The following is a 20,153-nucleotide window of genomic DNA, read 5'->3' on the forward strand; positions in this document are numbered from 1 at the left end:
TCCCCAACACTGAAACTACCCCATGAAAAATTCCAAAATTCACAGAAAATATACAGTGCACCGTACACAGTACTGTTTGACTTAATAGTATACAGTTGTAGAAGAGTATTTGTATTTGTTGCATTTATAATCCCACTGTCTGTTGGTACTCAGAAAAGGATGAGCTATGCTGGATAGAAACAACTATAACAAATCTAACACTGTAAATTAAACCAGATGGCATTATTAGCTGCAGTAGTTGTATTTGAAATCCATACACACTGCAAAGTAGCAAAAACATTTATTGGGTCTGTGGTTAGCAGCTGTTTTTACTTGGATATTGCCACTATGTTTCTTCACTTCCCTTCTTGGAATTGGTTTGAGTAGGAAAAGGATGTCACTATTAATTTTGTTTATAGTCACAAGCTATGTCTGTTCGGCTTCCTGAATTGGCTGCAGTTAGTTTTATTCAAATGTTCAATCCATTTCAGACTTTTAGGGCATCTTGCTCACATTTGAAACAGCTTTATCTGGGAAAGTTTTGCACTTGAAGTCTGAAATTATGTTGACTTGACACCTCAGCTCTCCAAGGTCTCATATATCCAACTACACTTGAGTTGATAAGGTAATGCTGCATGAAATGGGTGAGGGTTTTTTTTTCTACAAGGGGAACTGGAGAGGGGAAATATATGAGAAAACCCTGAAAAATTATATAAGTTGATTATGTAAGTTGTTTAGTGCCATAATAAAATAGTGACTACTTATACAGTTTGTTAATAACATTGTGCACCAAAATTAAGAATTCACTGATTCAGTTATTTAATATGACAGTCGTAGTTCAGGTGTAATATACAAAAAATGATAATATACAGCATATATTGATTCTTATTTTTTCAAAATTTACAAAAGATGTTAACAACGTCCCACACTGATCATAATATACACTGATCAATCTAATATAGTACAGTCCTGCATTTATGTGCTGAGATGCTATATAACAATTTATATCAAATGTAATTGGGTAAAAAAAAAAAATCTGCAAAGACTCTCTTAAAAGGTTTGTATAATTTGTAGATTCATAACAATAAGTCTATGATGTAGACTTTATGATTCCTTAATGAGTTTCTTTTCCAAAGCTTGTAAGTTGTTGGATGTTTTCCTACATTCATACATGTATTTTAACTTTTTCAGGGTGAATGTGTGCTTAAGTAAACAGATGCCTTAAAAGAAGAGGCTAACTCTAAAATTCTCTTTGGTCTCACTAACACTATCACTCTCACTAACATTTTACCAACACAACCCCCACCCCCTTAATACATTGCTTCAAAAGGTTTTACCATCAAGAATACATTTTATAAAAAAAAATAAAATAAATAACATCAGGGTTTATCAGGGTCATACAGTATAGATAACAATGGTCTGTGCTAACCTAATCAAACAAAAAAAAGACTTTTCAGCTCAAAAATAAAAAAGACAAGTTAAAAAGATGCACTGCATAGATGCTGAGTTGTGGAATTAATCTAGAGAAGTTGTCAGTTACCTGTATGTTGTTAATGGTAAGACATAAAATTGAATTTTGAATATATTATGCAGGATTATATACAGGATTCAGGATTTTCAAATTGTTTCTTTTTACATCCATTAAGGTAAAGTAAAATGAAAAAGAATCTATTTTCCTATCCTCTGTAGTATTATTGCCTTTCCTATCTGTCTTTGATTAGGTCCGTTTCACTGCACACAGCTTGTGGGGAGATGGGTTCACTGTAATCCCAACAACACCTGTGAGGTCCAGCTGATCCTCAGACACCCCTGGAGGAGGAGTGAAGCGGAAGTGCTGCAGGAGGGAGCTGAAGAAGAGGAATAGCTCCATCCTGGCCAGGCTTTCTCCTAGACACACCCTACGTCCTGAAAGCAAAAAGGCAGTTCTTAGATTTAATGTTTCTGCTGGACACATTGGAAATAAGTCATGTGATTATTCTTATGTTGTGTGTTAAGGCCAAATCAATTACCTGCAGAAAAAGGCATGAAGGCATCTTTTTTAACAAATCGTCCCTGTTCATCAAGGAAGTTTTCTGGGCTGAAGGTGTGTGGGCTTTTCCACTGACTCTCATCTCTCAATACAGACATCAGTAAAGGGTAAACAGTTGTGCCCTTGAAGAGACAATTGGAGAGACAATATATTCATCGTTAAATATGAAACTAGTGGTTTTAAGCCAAATTTTAAGTGGAGGTGAATTTGATTAACATTACCATTACCTTCTTAATAAAGTAGCCATTAAAGTTCACATCACAGCTGGTGGTGTGAGGGAGACTCATGGGTATTATGTTAGCCAGTCTCTGGACTTCATGGATTACTGCATCTGTATAAGGCAAGTTCTTCCTGTCCTCCACTACTGGCTGACGACCTCCAATCACCTTGTCAATCTCGGCCTGGACCTTATCTTCATGTGCAAACATGGTTTTACATTCATGATTAGCAAACTATACATCCACAGAGACCAAAAATCAGAAATGCTGTTCCTGTAAGTGCACTTACCCTGTATGTGAGGGTACTTGGCCATAAGCAGCATCCCCCAGCGCAGTGTTGTGCTAGTAGTATCAGTACCAGCAACAAAAAGATTTATCACTGTGGTGATAAGATTCCTCTCATTGAAACGAGAGTTTTTCTGTCCTGATTGCTAAAAAAACAGAAAACACAGAGTTAACGTTAGAATTCTGTGAATTCAATTATCAGTCATAGCAAATACCAAATGCAAGCAGGTGTAAGCATTTATTCCTTTAGCAGATGATTTTATACACAGAAACTTACCCAAATGGGGAATACAAGCAAAGCAATATGTTTGTTTACACTGTTAAGTCACACTGACTGTATTTATCACACGGATAGTCAGTAACTGACTTAAAAATATAACGCGCGTTAAAAAGAGTTCAAAACAGCTTGCCTAGGCACAGTGCATTCTGTCTGTCCAATCAAAATAAATCCTACCTCATCACTTTCTTTCCGGAGGAGAAAAGAGTCAACAAATCCTCTGCGTTCCCCTGGAGTCAGCGTCTCCTGAAGATCACTCACCAGTTTACGAACTTCTTTTTTGTTTTTCTCAGCATTCATATTGAGTGTTCTTCTACTTTTCAAGAATGGTCCGATCCAGGGAAGTATGTTGAAGATCTTGAAATAGTAGAATAAAAATGGAAAGCAATTTGTCATTATTTTTACACCTTGTGGTGCAAATGCAAATATTACTAGAAACATTACACTCATGTAAATGGTTCAATGTTTTAGAGCAACGCAGATCAGTAGCATGTACTCAGCATGTTTTTTGTTTACAGCAATGTACATTATCAGTGCCAAACCTATACTAAAACTGTCCTAGATATGGCATTAATCAGAGTTACATATTATAGAAAAATACGCCAAACAGAACAGTCATCTACAACTGGACAGCAACATTTATTTGATTCACTGATTAGCGATATGCAGCTGCTGCTTGTAATTTGTCCAAACTTATTCAAAACAGCCACTTACTCGCTATAGGAAAGTATACATTCAGTATAGTTTATCACTGATACATTAATATTATGTTGGTCTGTATTGCATCCTAACAAATTAAAATGAAAGATTGATATAGGCCATCAGTTTTTGTCTAATAATTTCATACACTGCATATAAATTCATCCATATCAATCCATCCACCTGAGTACAAAATTTTGAGAAATCTGACTTTTCCTTTCAGATATCCAAGAAACTCTTGTCATTACTTACTCGCATAGAAGCAGAGCCACCAATCCTGACATTCTCATTTGCCCTGTTGACCATTTCCTTAAATTGAGGATCACTGTATTCAAATCTGCTTCCATACACAATGGATGAGATTATGTTTGAGACAGCATAGTTCATTGGTTGAGTTGTGTCAAATGGTTTTCCTTTGGAGAAAAAATGTTTTATTACAAATAATTACAAACAAATTTCTGCAATTTATGTTTTCTCTACAATCATGGGGTTATATATAATTAAATTATCTGGGTACCTCCAAAGCTCTCAAACACTTCTTTAAGGTACTGGAATTCCTCAACGATTTTCTCTTCACTGCCTCTCTTTCCCATTCCAAAGTCTCGAAGGTTTGTTAAAGCAAAACGTCTCATCTCTTTCCAGTTCTCCCCATTAGAAAACAGGATTCCTATAGATAACAAAGCACATGTTTAAACTTCATTCTGTCATCAGTTTCTCTTCATATATATATATATATGTACTATTAAATGTTTAAATATTGGTCTTCCTGGATAATAAAATTGATGCCTACCAAATAATGTTCTGTTGTGCAACATATAGTAGTACATGATGTAAATATAATATAAAGATCCCTTACCATGATCTTCAGCAAACTTAAATGTATGATTGATTTCTCTTTCCCCAAACTCCTCAGCGTAGTTAACAAGTGCCTGTTTGACTGTTTTGTATCCTGCTAAGACAACAACTTTCTTGGTGCCAAAATATACTTTGAACACAGATCCGTACGTCTTAGCAAGCTGGAGGAAAGAATTGGACAATCATGAGCAAGTCCACTGAAGATTGTAAAATTGTATGTCTTCTTCAGTTCAATTTTCTCTCTTATCTCTCATCTATTTCTGTTCTCTCTCATCTCTCTCTCTCCTCTCTCTCTCTCTCTCTCTCTGCTAGTTAACTGGATGGAATGAAGACACTTGTATGGAAAGGAAATATGTCTGAATACATCTACAACCAATTCAGGAGCTGCCTTATGTAATGCAGCTGTATACAGTTTAGCAGCTGCTAAACACTTGGCTCCATTCGCTCCATGGATAATATGGATAATAGATACAAAAATTAGATACTTAGGATTACTTTGAGATTATAGCATAAGAATAGATGGGATCATTTCTGCCCACTTTCTACTGAATGTACCAAAAGCAAAAAAAAAAAAAAAAAAGATTCAGACACAGAAAAGTGATTCCAGAAGTAAAAACAAAAACACAACAGAATTTTCTTATTATCCACTTTCTCCTCCACTGAACTAGTTCTGGTGTACTACATTAAACTGCAGTGTTTTCTTCGGGGCAAAATTTATCGCTTTGCTCAGAACATTCAGGGTTTGTAGCCCTGCTTGATATACCTTAGTGAAGTTACTGACTCTTACCTCAGAAAGTGATTCGTGGGGTCTGTCCAAGTCCAGCTGGAGTAGGTTTCCCAGTAGAGGCAGTGGTTTGGGTCCAGGAGGTTCATTAGCTTCTTCCTTAGTGCTACAGCTTGATAAATAGAAATAAATAACCACCATGAGAACAACACCAAGCAATATGCTTGTGCCAGTAGCCTGCAGAAAAAGACTTTCCACCACAGCCATTCTAAAGATGGAAAGGTTTTAAAATCTGTCTCTCTGACCAGTGTTTCTAATGCTCTGGTATTTCAGAGGCAAACACACACACATATATATAATGGATCATACAGGGCAAGAACACTTACGTCACACAAGAAGAGGTTCAATAATGGTTACATAATCTTGAAGTTACATATTAACATGAATAATTAAGCTAAATTATGTATTTCTTGCAGGGAGCTTCAATCTTATCAGTATAGAGCCTTTTATATAGCCATAGATGTAAATTTCAAAGTAGGTGAAGGGAGAAATGAACACCTCTGTTTTTTTTTTTACTTGGCAAGAGTTTATTTTATTGTATTTTATTTTATTTATTTTTTGTGCATAATTCATTCTATTTTTATTTATTTATTGTGGTTTGTGTACAGTAGATAATAAAATGTTCTTTTTCCACTTTCTTAATTTCATTTCTGTCATAAAACACATTAGCACAGTTCAAAGTGTATGGCTTGTTAAATGATTTTTTTATTGTTCATTTTATTTAACCTGTGTGAATGTGTTCCAGCGCTATATCAGAGCTGTCAGTCAACTGTGCTTGGTTTACCCTTTATCCTAATCCTGTGGGCAGTCATCACAATGCAACAGAAACAACTGTAAAGTGTGTTGTAACAGTTCATTCATATTTTTATTTAGAGGACGTGGAAAGATAACATGCATGCTCTGCAGTTAAAACTCTCTCCAGTCTCATCAAGGAAATATTATTATTTTATTATGTTAAATTGTTATTAACAATTTTAAGTATATGTTATTATCTAAATCATTTAAATTATATTTTATATTGTTTACAGCTTAAATCTGAAACTATGAGGTGTGGGCACCTAGACCATGGAGCAATAGTCGAAGATGGCTTGTACTGTTAAATCATGTTTTGTTTTGTTTTTTTCTTTTACATCATGTGGACTGCTGGATGCATGTGTGTTGCTTACCTTGGGAAAAGGTGGCTCTAGGATGCACTATGGGGAGAAGGCAAGCCAGCAAATACAGTATGATTCACTGAGCAATATTCTGCTTGGAAACTTTGGGTCCAATGTGGAGATTACTTTGCCACCTACCACCTACTTAAACATTGTTACAGATCATGTACAGCCCTTCATTGCAATGGTATTCTTTAATGGTAGTGGTCTATTTGAGCAGGATAATGTGCCCTGACACACTGCAAAAAATGTTTGAAGAACATGAAAAATACGTCAAAGTGTTGACTTAAACAAGGTGCTGACAGAACAGGACAAATCCTCTTCTTCCACCTGAATTTGGTGTCCCCTAAAGATCATTTACCAAGATCACTCCAGAAACTGCATCTTTTTATGAACCTGAATTGACCTGATTTTTTCTTGCTCCTCAGGAACAGACCTATTCAGGAAAGTATATTCCTTAAGTAAAAAAGATAGAACAAAACAGAGAAAGGGGAGCCATTGTAAAATAAAGCTTTGTGTTCCCAGACCATTTGTTTGTTCTGGACGTATGTTTGTGGTCGTATCTTGATGAAAGATCCATCTAAATTATAACCTCCTGCCAAATGCAACCATATTTCAAGAAATTTTGTTATTCTGCATATAAATTTATAGCATTATTTCTATGTATTTACAGTTCACTGGGTTGATACATAAAACAACTCCATACTTTCTTCTAATTCTCCGCCATTCTTCCATTGTTTTATTTTTCCTAGTCTTTTAATTGTTTTATTTCTGTAAACTCAGCAACAATTTGAATTGGCCTCTTGTGTAATGTTTCACGTTAATGACGTGTAGATTGCTAGTAGGGAATATGTGAACGCTGCTATAACACTGCACAAGAGCAGTCAGTCAAATATAAACTTTACTTTTACCCCAGTCATGAAAGACAGTTCACCTGCAGTAGAGCAAAGTGTTCGCAAGTACATAGTAGCATAATGGCTCAGACCTGGAGAGTGTGTTTATTACAGGCTGTGGGCTTGCTAGCACTCAATGAATAAAAAAAAAAAAAGCTGGGCAAAGTTACCAAATCCTCTGCATCCACCTGAATTTGGTGCCCCCTAAATACCATTCACCTTTTCATGAACCCGCATCCATTCTAACCCAATCACATGGCACAAACTATTTAAAACTGGGTCAAAAACCAACTATGTAGTTACTTTTAAATCTTTTGCAAACTCTTTTTACTTTATTTATTTTTGTTTTCCTAGTTTTTTAATTGTTTTATTTCTGTAAACTCTGCCACAGTTTGAACTAGCCTCTTGATGTTTCCTGTTAATGATCTGTGAGTAGATTGCGAGTAGGGAATATGTGAACATCGCTACAGCACTGCACAAGAGCCACTAGTCAAATTCAGACTATACCTTTACTCCAGTCCTGATAGACAGTTCACCTTTAACACGTGCTGTAAACCCAAGTGTTCGCAATAGCAGCATACTCATGAAATCACATGACTCTGACACTCTGAGTGTGTTTATTAGAAGCTGCGGGCTGACTACCACTCAACACTACAAAAAAAAAAACACACTTTCACTTCGGCAGAGCTGGGAAAAGGTAACAAATCCTCTGTATCCATGTGAATTTGATGTCCCCTAAAGATCACTCACAAGTTCATGAACCTGCATGCATTTTTTTAAACCTTAATTTACCTAGGATAATGATTAACTCTTTAAGATAGATTCTACCCCAATCACATGGCACAAATTGCTGCTGCAAAATTTTTTATTTTTATTTATTTATATTTTGTTTTGTTTATTTTTATTTATGTCTTCCTGGTCTTTTCATTGTTTTATTTCTGTAAACTCTGCCACAGTTTGAGCTGGCCTCTTAGTGTTTCATTTTAACGACCCATGAGTAGATTGCTTGTAGGGAATATATGGAAGTGTTACAGCACTTCACAGGAGCTGTAAGTCAAATACAGTCTTTACCTTTACTCTAGTCCTGAAAAACGGCAAAACTACGACGAACACCTCACCTATATTCATATACATATATATACATATGATCGAGAGGGTGTATCGATTATACGCTTCTTTTGATTGTGGGCTGATGAATACCACTCAATGTTAAAAAACACATTTTCACCTATTAACCATTTCTAGAATCAATTATCAATTCACTGCATAATTATAGCTTAAATTCTTGATCTACTCATTTAAATGTAAAATATAACAAAGAACATATGGGTATTGAATAAGCTTCAACAAATTATATTTAAATGCATCGCTAATGATCCACAAGAGACAGACACTGGAACTAAGGGGTTTATCCTTTGCTGTTATAACAACAAAGTAAAACAACATATCAGTTTCAGAATGAATTTAATAAAATATAAATAAAGAAATAGAAATGGCAATTAATACATATTAGTCAGAATTACTTCATGGTACAGTACATAATATCTTAATTCCCTTTTACCCATAAAAGATCACTACCTCTATATTCATCGGTTAGAACCATAAAAAAATGTTCATCTGAGTGTCAGTGTCGACAATCAGTTCAAAGATGAATGCTAATATATTGTGCAAAAGTACAAATAAAAATAAATTAAAGACATTAAAAAAAAAGCAGAAATCCTGTACACAGACCCTTATGTCATTGCCAGTAGTGATGAAGGAGGATACACACAGTACACACACCCATCAACTCAAACACAACGGAATATGATATACGATTTACTCAGCAGTACCATTGAATGAATCAGAATGTTAGTCAACATATTAGGAATGTAGCAGTCATAGGTGAGTCGACAGAAGAGGCTGAGGCTTAGGCTTAGGCGTAGTTATCGTCGATACTCGAGTGCCATATTTCAGTAATCTTTTTTGTTTGTTTTTTAAAGATTTTTAAAAATGCACTGACCCAAATCAGTAATTCAGGGTTTTTCATTGCCCAGAACTGTAAAATAATCCATCATTGTATATTAAAAGTTTTTGTACGTGCATAAAACACAGTAGTGTCACTTTTCCTTTGGAATCGATAGTGAATAGGATGACTAGGTACCATTCTTTACACAACATACAAATAAGCTTACATATACTATGTCAGTTTGATATTTGAATTGAAATGTTTTGCCACCAATCTGTACAGTCACAACAGAGGTGTTTTTTTACTAGAACTCTGATAAGATTTCAACACAGAGCTTTGACACCTGAAGCAGCAGATATTTTGACTGTAGTCATGTGAAGGTACTTCACAATAATTCCATTGTTTCAGTTATTAGAATATTCTTATACATTTTTGGGTCCTGTCACTACTACACTATAGCAATATATGTGGACCTCTGAACATCACACCCATATGTGGGTCTTCCCCAAATTGTTGCCACAAAGTTGAAAGCAAAAGTCAAAAGATTTCTTTGTACTAGATCCAAAACAGGAGCCAAAACATATTCCAGCATGACAACACCCCTGTGTACAAAGCAAAGAGAGATAGTTTGCCAAGGCTGGAGTGGAAGAATTCGAGTGGTCTACACAGTTTCCTGACCTGAAGTTTTTTAGGATTGACTGGAACATTGACTGCACACCAGGCTTTCTCACCCAGCATCAGTGCCAGACTTCACTAAAGCGGTTGAATGGGAAAAAATCTAGTAGAAAACCTTCCCAGAAGAGTGGAGGTTATTGTAACAGTAACGTTTTATTGAAAAATGATGTTCAATAAGAACATATGGGTGTTATGGTCAGGTGTCTATGTACGTTTGGTCGTACAGCGAATGTGCTATATTTTCAGGAGACACAAAAAAAGACAATGTAAATTGGCAATCTGTAATGAATACAGTTCACTTTTTCATCTGTAAGACATGGAGGCAAAAGAATTTTAAACAAGTTAAACTAATTATTTGGAGGAAAGATTCCAGTGCAAATATGTAAGGTTACGTGTTAGATAACTGTGTGTGTAAAAATAGTTTCGCAAACCGTTCAAATTAACTTAAAAAAACCAAAATATTTATGTATTGCAATATAGCTATGTGTGTTTGCTTTTAGAGATATGAATGCCTTGGCATTGCTTATAAATTTACTTTGATTCTTATGGCTGACTATTTTTTGCAGGAAAGCTTGAATACACATATGATGAATTGCAGGACGGAAGCAAAAGATAAAGAAAAAAAACCAAAACAAATAAACTATCATAGCTCAAACCGCTACATATGCAGACATTTACACATAGTCCAGACCATAATCTAGACCAGGATTGCTGAAGAAGCTTCCAGACACTACAACTGGTACAAAGACTCAACATATTAAGAATTTACTGTTGTACTTGGTGTGGGCAAAGAAAAAATCTCCACCCAAACACACTTCTTGCAATGACTGCCACACACACACACACACACACGCACACACACACACACACAGAAAGAGAGAGAGAGAGATAGTTTAAACAAACACTATACATGCTTAGTCCAATCCTCAAAGCACTGTCCAAGATCTGTGGTTAGTGAACTACATTACCAGTGCAGTACAGTGGGTGACACCTGTGTGTCAGTGTAAGAGGAAAAGAAATAACTTTTCTAAGACCTGAACATCTGGAGCGAATCCTTTTAGCCCAAGTTGCACCACATAAAGGCGTGAAATGAGAAAAACTACAGGAGTCTTCATCTCTCTTTCTATCAGTCTGATTTTCTCCCGCCTTCTGAACAGTGCTGGAACTGAGCAAAGCTCAGGAAAACCTGTTCCAGTGAGATCTGACTCACACAATAGTCCTCAATGCTATATTTCTCCTTAGCTGCCTCAAGGGTCCCAAAAACCTGGTAGGGACAAGAAATGACAATTAGGACACATTTGTACTAGTTATGGTGCCAGAAAACAATCAACATGGGGCAACATTATAAGATAAGAAGGATCAAATCCTATGTGTGTAGAAATAAGAAGAGAATTTCTGGGTAATATACCTGAGCCCAGGTTAATGTTTTGTCAGTCAAGTGATAATGCACCATTCCCTGGTGTTCATCCTTCAGTAAACTGCCTGGAAACATAAAAGAGCAATAATACACAGTTGTTAATGTATACCAATCCAGTTAGGCTCAATTCAAATTCACAGAAAGGATAGTGGGTGTCACTGTGGGTGCCATACATTTAGTAATGTCCAAACTCAGTAGAGAATCATATTCCTTGAACAGTTTTTTAGATTATTACCTGTAGTGCATAAAATACCCCAGAATGTCCAACATCAAGTACACATGTAGGTAAAACACATGTATGTTAACCTAAATCCAACAATTTGTTAGTGGTGTTTTTGATACCATATTTTGCTTTTAATACTTGTGTAGTTTGTGGTTAAAATGTTAGAATGGGTCATGTGTCTTCCTCACTGCTACTCTATATAGCACTCTATATAATAATAATCTACATAGCAAACAATTAATGAGCGAGTGAGTGAACAAGCAATTTCAAACACAGGGTATGTCTCTGACACCGACCAGGGAAGGTGCTCTCAATGAAGTCTTTAAACAGCTGAAGGTCCATCTCCTCTAAATCAGCCTCCATATGGATTTTGGCCAACAGTGTGTATCCACTGCCAAATTTGCTCTTTAGATGCTGTGGGCTGCCCAGACACTTGAACTGCCCATTGACCATCACAGCCAATCTAGTGCACAAAGCCTCACACTCCTCCATACTGCACACACACACACACACACACACACACACAGAGTCAGACGTCAGCAGGTTATTGTAAATATATCATACATTTTGTCATTTGTACTAAAAACCCTAAGGAAGCAGGAAGCAATGGCTGCACCGGCATCCAAATCAGTCACATGATACTCATGCAAAAACACACAGAGACGATGGCAGACAGAAATAAATGGAGATAACCATGTCATATGGGATCTATGATGTATTTTATGTCTGTATGCAATGACATTTCTAAATATCATACCATCTTATTTACTTACTGTGTGGCTGTTACTTTGCAAAGTAACAATGCTTATTTGCATACCTTCACCATATTTTTACGTAAAAACAGAGACAAACTGGAAGAAACATGAAGCCAAACGTCTCTTAGGCCCTCTAGTGGCCAGCTGATGTACAGTTTTTAACCCGTTACAGACCACAGGGAAACTTCTATTAAAGTTTTAAAAGATTGTAAGAAATAATGTTCTGTCATTTTTACAAGTTCAGGTGACCATGATGGGCCATAATATGTGCCAAATGCCGTAATATTTTTTTCAAAAATTTATAGGTGTCTAATAAAACAACTATGACTGTGAAACCTCATGAATGCATTCAAACTCCAACATGGACCTAAGCTCTGGCCAGTTCTGTAGCAAAGCCATGTCCTTTTCTCCTGTGAACTATTCAAAGAAACCCTCAGCTAGGATTTATTTGCAGTTTTTCACATATGCTGCTCACTTTTATGTCTAAACTACAGTCCCCTCTGAAAGTACTGGAACAGCCGGGCCAGGTTTTGTTTTGTTTTGGCTATACAATTTGGGTTTGAGATGATTTCATGATATGTAAAACTCATTCACATTGCCAATTGACCTGTACACTTTTTGCACAGGTGAGAGGAAACCACAGAACCCAGAGAAAATCCATAACAGTATTAGAAGAACACATGAAACTCCACAGTAGATTTAGGTCGTGAAAAACTATAGCAATTCTAGTCAAAACTGAACAGTTTTTTTCAATAAAATATATTTTAGTATATTAAAATGTCCCCAACTGGTTCCTTAGAAGTTTCGAATTAACCAAATGCATCCATTTTACTTGATTGGATTTCATCTCAAACGTATTCTACATCGCTTAACATACCTTATCTTTCTGCATTGTGCCTTTACCTAAACAATTATTTATCAAAATATTCTCCTTCTATGAAGCATTTAATAACACAGACATCTTAATTAGTGGCTTTGGTGAGGTATTGTAAGGATATGCAAGATCCAGTTTAACTGTATATAAAGTATTTGTCATAGTTTAGCGAAATATTTCTGTGTACACTGCAGAACTTACCTGTGTGAGGTGATGATGATGGCTTTACCAGATTCTCTGGTGCGCGTGACTGCATCCCAGAGTAAGCGTCTAGCCACAGGATCCATGCCAGTGGATGGCTCATCGAGAAAGATGACAGGAGGCCCACCGATCAGAGCCATACCTGCACTCAGCTTCCTCTTGTTGCCCCCACTGAATGACAGAAACCATGCAGAAAGAAGTTCATACAAAAAATGACATGACCTCATGAACTCATAAAGCAGCCCAGTGTCTACCCTTTATGACAGCACACTTTCCAAACAATTTCCTGACTGAAATATAATTTTTTAGTTTCTGCCTTTCAAATTTCACTGCATTCTCAGAAGATACTCTGTGTTACATTTCAAGTGCTCTGGTATCAATCTTGCGTTCCAACTGACTCACTGACTCCCGTGATCTGTACCTGTAACTGCGAACCAGTTTGTCAGCGTGTGGCTCCAGGAGCAATGAGCGGAGCACATTCTCCACACATGCAAATACATATTTCTCCGGGATTCCTCTGAGCCTTGCATACATGCTGAGAGTCTCACGGCCAGTCATGTGATCCAGCACAGCATCAAACTGAGGGCAGTAGCCGATTCGCTGCTGGACCTGCAGGTCACACATGGCAGAGATGCAACAAAAATTACAAGAAGAATTGACATAAATATGTACTATAATTTAAAAAGCATAGCCAATCAAAGGTGTATTGGCCAAATAATAAATGATCTTCTAGAATTATTTGGTCTTTTTCATGATTAGAAATGTATTAAACTTTTTATTGACATAATGACATTTTTTTTTTTTTTACATTTCTTGGTACCATTTGTGAATAGTACCAGTGTCACTGTCTGACCTTCTTCACGTCACGGAGGATACTGTAGCCATCGATGAAGGCATCCCCTGCAGTCACAGTCTCATCTCCAGTCAGCATTTTAAATGTAGTCGTCTTTCCAGCTCCGTTAAATCCTAGCAGGCCAAAGCATTCACCCTTCCCCACAGCCAGGGACAATCGGTCCACTGCCAGCAGAGACTGACTTCCTGGGTATACCTATTCACACAGCAACGGACTTTACTGTAAAAGCTGACTATGGAAATGTAACTTCTGAAACAGTGTGTACAGGGGCTAATGTCACTCAAAAACAACTCTTTTATGTCACTCAACAACAACTTCCTTACTCTTTTACAACTTGCCAAAAATATACAGCCCTCTCCAAAACCATTGGAACAGCCAAGAAATTAATTTGTCTAGCCTAAACGCCTAAAACTTTAGGCTTTTATTTCCTGAGGTTTGCATCTATATATGTTTAACAACATAAAGCCTGGAATCTTTTGTATCAGACCTCCCAATTTTCATGTGTGCAGAAGTATAGAAACAAAAAATCTTGAAATAAATTAAAGTAAATCAAACTTACTATTTGATTTTATATCCATATCTTGCAACAAAAGCTGAAATTCTTCTCATATCCATTATTCAATCTCAAATCTATTTCAGTCTACATCCAAAACATATAAATTGGCCTTGTTTTTCTAATAGTTCTGCATGAAAGATTACAATGGAGGAAACATTTTAAATATCTTATTTTGTCCATCCTTATACTAGATATTCCCTTGTTTGGTGTTCTGAAGATAATGGTGGCGAAGAAGGCTATCTAAAACCCATTCTTGGATAGAAACATTGTAGTCCAGGCTTCTCAAGAGCCTACTTCAGCTACAGGCCCATATACAGGCCCTCTTACCAGGATAGTTGTATTGTAGTGCTATAGGACTTCTGGTCCAACATGCACATACCACTACAAAAGGTAAAGTACAGTTTAATGGATACCTTAGTAAGTTCTTGCAGAATGAGAGGACTGCCCACCATGGACTCCACCACAGGCTGGCATTCCAAAACCCTCTTTCTCTCATTGGCAACGTCTCTATCCTCAGGTTGAAGGGCTTCTTCTCTGACCTGCCTGACCTGGACACAAAAATGAATGTATTTGTATCTATTTACCAATAAAAGTTTGCCTAAGTGCATCTGCATATTAAATCTGAGTGTATTTCTCAACTTTAACATGTGTGAGTGTTTGTGTAATTCTCTGTGCAGTGGAACACTACATGGATGACAACATAACAACTGCTCCTTTTGTTTCTCTGCTCTCACACCTTCTTGCATCTCCTGCAGATGTTGAAAAGTGTATTGATGCACTGGAGCTCAATGACGAAGAGAAGGACAAGGAAAACCACACCCTGGAGGGACATGGCCACCAGGTAGGAGCCCACTCCAGGTTCATTCATAGAGAAGTAGTTCAACTGATAGGTGATGTCTGTATAAAATCATAAAAATCAAAGCCACAACTTAGCACTGATTCAAATGCCATGAATAATTACTATTATCCCACAACTTCTGGATATAGACTATGTTTATTTATACACTAAAAACAATTTAGACATGAACTTCATTTCCATTCCTGTGTACATGCACATAACATTAAGGATCAAACCATCAAAAGATTATATTCCCAAAAAAAAACAGATAAGGAATCCATCCACTTCTAAAAAATCTGAAATCAAAACATTGTATTTCTAAAATCACAAGATTTTGATAGGAACACCTGTATACCTCCAGTTATCTAATTAGCCAATAATGTGGCAGTAGCTCCCTGTGATCCCTGTAAATGTAACTGTGGTATGGTTGTTGTTACCAGAAACTGCTTATTGACACTATCACTAAGTGATTTGTCCTTCTGTCCTTGTTGAAAAGAGAGGTCAGAGGAAAAATGGTTCGAGTGATTCAAATTGTCATGAAAAATTATAGTAAGATGACTAAATGACAGAATGATATATATATATGTACACACACACACACACACACACACACACACAGCTTAAGCATATCTAATTGTCACTTGTAATTGTTAAATATCAGACACCTTAGTAAGCATAAAGGCAGCTTCCCCTCGAGTCATATTCATTAAATATTACTCACTGTATAAATGGCAGATTTCTTTGGTAAGTAAGCTGGTGGTACAAAAACTGATGGTCTCATAGTTTTGATAGAATTGGCTAAAAGACATGCCCAGGCAGTAGTTGGGGAATAGCAGAAATACTTTATCCAGTAAACGTGAAAGGCTCTGCAGCTGCAACTCTATAAATAGGAGAAGAATCAGGACAAAGTGGTTACAGATGCGTATACTTTTCTTATCTAAATGATTATGAGCTTGTTATAAAAATCTGGGAAAAAAATAACAAGATAGCAGTAGACTAGTTAGCATGCTCTTAACTGCACAACCTTAACTAACCCCTCTTTTATACTTTATTGACACCATTAGCCTGTTAGATGAATCTCCCCCTTAACCAATTCCCAGACTTCTTATCAGCTGGGTGCATGGGTATAAGACCTCTTACCAGGGATGGTCATGATGGTGACAGCAAGGAACGTGGCTGTGCCGCTGATGATGTTGAAGATAGTGAGGCGTGTGAAAGCAGTGGCAGCGCTAGTAAACAGGAAGCTGAGCAAGTACATGAGTGGGATCACGGCCCACCCATAGAGCAGCAACAAAAGCAGCACATCTACCAGGTGATTTTCCTTAACAAAGGCCTTCACCCCAAACGCACGGAACACCACCTAAACCACAGAGGTTGAGCATGGAAAAAAATGAATGACTGTAATTTTCAAAATACTCTTAAAAAATGGACTAAAATGATTGAGTTCCTAATCATACAAATATACACCAATGAGCCAAAACACAAAGACTAAATGCATAATATGCTTTTGGGCCTCTGCATTCTGGCAAAACAACTCCAACCCGCTGAAGCATTAACTCTACAAGACCTCTGGTCTTTACCCCTGCCCATTTTTGTTTTTCAACTACAAGACCTGACTGTTTGCCATCATTTAATATATCCCAAACTTTGACATGTGCTGTTGTTACAAGATAATCAGTGTTATACGCTTCATCTGTGCATAATCAGAATATTTTGATGCATCAGTCTACATATTATATTCACTGAACAAATCTTACAGTATATCAACACATTAATTATGCAAGTGATGTGAGAAATTTATACTAAAGGAAAAGCTATATCTTAAAAGGACAATCTGATCTGTTTCAATTTTTAAAAAAAATGCATATTTGTTTATTTGATAGTCAGATTAGCTCAGACAGTTATACAGGACTATTATAACAGTTCTGCACTGCACAGCACATGTTCATGAACACCTGAACCATGTTCATGCACAATGAGCACAAGTACTTAACATCTGCACTCTTTGTATAGTGTCTGCTGTGAGTAGCAGCATTACATGATATAACAATGCCACGGTCTCGTGTATTTTCATATTTTCATCTAGTTGATGTTTGTGTTTGTTACATAGTCCCAGTCTTTGTGTATCACTTTAAATAAAATACTCCACACTTGCACCTGTCTCCAACCATTCTGGAGCAGAACACTAGACCTAACTATAAATCTATAAATGCAGCAAAGTTAATACCAATCATGTTTGACCAGGACAAGCAGATCCAGAAGGACTAAAGGCAGGTCAACCAGGTCAAGATCATCCTGAATAAGGTCCAAGCTCAAATGAGTACAGCCTGAGACCAACGGGGTGGCCTTTACAGACAGGTTCATGCCAGAAGCCAACAGGTTGGCTTCACCAGCTCAGTCAATGCCAGAGGCCAATGAGGAGGCCTCTTCAGATAAGCTCATACCAGAGTCTGACTGGGTGGCCTTCCAGGGGATGTTAATTACAGACTGATGCCACACTGACACGGCATCATACATCGAGTCTGCTCTGCCAATATGACTCAGGTGAGGACGGGAAAGGACGTCCTCTCGATCCCAAGGAAGAGACTCTGGCCCATTGCACTGAGGGTTGTGCCATGTTTGGTCCCTGCTGGCCAGGGTGACCTATCAGACCATGAACACCTTATATGGTGGTCCTGGACCCCTACAAAGATAGCGTGGATGCAACAGGATGAGGACCTTAATGAGGTACTCTGCCAGGTTAGTGCCAAAAGTGGTGCAGGACTACAGCAGCTATGAGCCATTGCACAGCATATGTTCTTGTCACTCACCAAGTCAAATGATTATGAACGCCTGTATCACATTCATGCACAGTGAGCACCAGTATAAGTCACTTCATATAGCATGTGTGCTCTAGAATCTGTTATTGTATCCATGCCATGCTCATGTCTATTTCATGCTTGCCTAGTTTATGTCTGTGTCTATGTTTTGCAGTCCTAGTCTATGCTCATGTATGTTTCACTTGAAATAAAATACTCCATACTGGCATCCATCCAACCATTCTATGAGAGATACTAACTGAGTAAAATTGATCTATAAATATTTGGTCATATATTTAGCTCAAATATATAAAGAATATATATAAAAAAATATATATACATATATAAAGCTCAAAGTGCACACTTTCACATCCAATTCCTTTTTTAGAAGATATAAAGCAACACTGACCAACATGAGAAGACAAGGCAGCACAAAGTTGATTAAATCCCACAGCAAGGCAGAGAACCAGAAGTTGGAGAGGTAGACGCCGCTAACCCGCTGTACATGCTTGGACTTCACAGAGCGCTCAATCACCAGGAGCAGGGCGAAAGTGCTGGCCAAGGATGCCATTCCATACATCAGGTTAATAGCTATGGCAAAGCCAGTCTGACCCCTGGAGCAAAAGAAATGAAAAAAAGAGAGAAATATATAATAAATAAAACGACAGATTTAAGCTGAAAGAACAAATTATTTGCTAACTAATGAGTGTTACTCCATATTACATTTTTGTAACAACAATGCTAAAAACAATACTGTGTTTGTACAGAAATGTCAGATGTTTAAAAAGAGAATTCCACAGGCCAGGATGCATAAAAAACTGTAAAACTGAAAAACTGTATTCCCTTAATGCACTGCAAGTACATGCTGTTTTCAACAACCACAGATACTTTAGTTGAGAGTTAGATAACAAAAGTAACATTAAAATTAACAAAATAATGCATAAATTTAGTTCTATTGCCTGTAGCACCTGTGTCATGCTTAGCTGAGTGTACATGGATAAGGAGGATAAGCATTACGTGTTAGACTACACTCAGGTAAGAACTCTTCTATCGAACACTAGCACCTGGAATCCACTTAGACTCACTCTGAGAGCTGACTCTGGGCTGTCTCAGACATGTTGCGGGGCATGGGATTGTTTCCTGTCAGGATGGACGCGTTGGGGCCAGCCAAGAGCCTGTACAGTGCATTATCCACCAGCATGAGTGCAGTAGCTGCTGTGTGGTAGCCTTGGTTGTTGAAGTACCCAGTAATTTCAGCAAACTTGGTAGTTCGGCCACTAAAAGCAGCACCCACCACACAGTGCTCATTGAAGGCTCCTCCTTCCCTCATGGCATTGTTCAGTACATACTCAGAGAAGTCTGTAATGATAGAATACAAAGATTCAACCATTATGTTTCACCATTAATTTTTGTTTACTGCATTCTATTTAAAAAGGGTCAGAATGTTCACCCCATTTCAAAGCTGTTACCGGTTAGATTGGTCACTGGTGTGGCGCTCTGGGTAGCAAGCTGGGCAGCATAGGCTTCAGCAAGTGCTATAACCAAGGGTCCAGCATTAGAATCCAGGGCAATGGGCACAGAGGTGGGGCCATAGCGACTGAGTGCTAGGGGAAGTTCTGGGGTTTTGTGTTTTCCAGGAAGTGTTTGGGCCACCACAAGGGCAACTGCTGTGAAGATAAGTGGCACTAAAAACTGTGCCACCATCACCTTCCAGTTCCGCCAGCTATACAGAGCCCTCTTTAGGAACATGGCGTAGAACTGCTGAATGTAGAGCTTAGCCTAGTGTGTAACAGTTTTGGTTACAAGGAGAAAGGAAAGAGAGATCATTCATACCGTACACTG

The 20,153-nt window shown here is 37.5% G+C and overlaps 2 protein-coding genes across 2 annotated transcripts in view; both read right to left on the bottom strand.

The window, feature by feature from the left end:
• Positions 1 to 1,340: 1,340 nt before the first annotated feature.
• Positions 1,341 to 5,407, bottom strand: LOC131366239 (cytochrome P450 2K1-like). The gene is made up of 9 exons (XM_058410512.1): positions 5,130 to 5,407; positions 4,344 to 4,503; positions 4,005 to 4,154; positions 3,740 to 3,900; positions 2,966 to 3,145; positions 2,516 to 2,657; positions 2,236 to 2,420; positions 1,989 to 2,130; positions 1,341 to 1,884 (listed from the first exon to the last, which is right to left on the bottom strand). The coding sequence occupies exons 1-9, from the start codon at positions 5,331 to 5,333 to the stop codon at positions 1,697 to 1,699; spliced, it is 1,512 nt and encodes a 503-aa protein (XP_058266495.1). The 5' UTR covers positions 5,334 to 5,407; the 3' UTR covers positions 1,341 to 1,696.
• Positions 5,408 to 8,620: 3,213 nt separating this feature from the next.
• Positions 8,621 to 20,153, bottom strand: part of abca3b (ATP-binding cassette, sub-family A (ABC1), member 3b) — a 38,294-nt gene continuing 26,761 nt past the window's right edge. Inside the window, exons 19-31 of the mRNA XM_058410373.1 lie at positions 19,781 to 20,090; positions 19,397 to 19,670; positions 18,721 to 18,925; positions 16,654 to 16,873; positions 16,235 to 16,393; positions 15,412 to 15,572; positions 15,089 to 15,223; positions 14,120 to 14,314; positions 13,688 to 13,875; positions 13,267 to 13,437; positions 11,733 to 11,929; positions 11,205 to 11,278; positions 8,621 to 11,060 (exon numbers count right to left, since the gene is read on the bottom strand). Coding sequence (XP_058266356.1) covers positions 10,923 to 11,060; positions 11,205 to 11,278; positions 11,733 to 11,929; positions 13,267 to 13,437; positions 13,688 to 13,875; positions 14,120 to 14,314; positions 15,089 to 15,223; positions 15,412 to 15,572; positions 16,235 to 16,393; positions 16,654 to 16,873; positions 18,721 to 18,925; positions 19,397 to 19,670; positions 19,781 to 20,090 — 2,427 coding nt within the window. The 3' untranslated portion in view covers positions 8,621 to 10,922. The remainder of the gene's footprint in view (positions 11,061 to 11,204; positions 11,279 to 11,732; positions 11,930 to 13,266; positions 13,438 to 13,687; positions 13,876 to 14,119; positions 14,315 to 15,088; positions 15,224 to 15,411; positions 15,573 to 16,234; positions 16,394 to 16,653; positions 16,874 to 18,720; positions 18,926 to 19,396; positions 19,671 to 19,780; positions 20,091 to 20,153) is intronic.

Source organism: Hemibagrus wyckioides, linkage group LG02, assembly GCF_019097595.1.
Source record: "Hemibagrus wyckioides isolate EC202008001 linkage group LG02, SWU_Hwy_1.0, whole genome shotgun sequence".
In the NCBI taxonomy this organism is placed as follows: Eukaryota; Metazoa; Chordata; class Actinopteri; order Siluriformes; family Bagridae; genus Hemibagrus; species Hemibagrus wyckioides.

Excerpts from the sequence above, each read along its gene's own strand:
- LOC131366239 (XM_058410512.1), bottom strand. The coding sequence starts at position 5,333 with ATGGCTGTGGTGGAAAGTCTTTTTCTGCAGGCTACTGGCACAAGCATA. Across the intron at positions 2,421-2,515 it reads CAAGTACCCTCACATACAGG|ATAAGGTCCAGGCCGAGATT; the intron begins GTAAGTGCACTT and ends TTGCACATGAAG. Across the intron at positions 2,131-2,235 it reads ATGGCTACTTTATTAAGAAG|GGCACAACTGTTTACCCTTT; the intron begins GTAATGGTAATG and ends TGTCTCTTCAAG.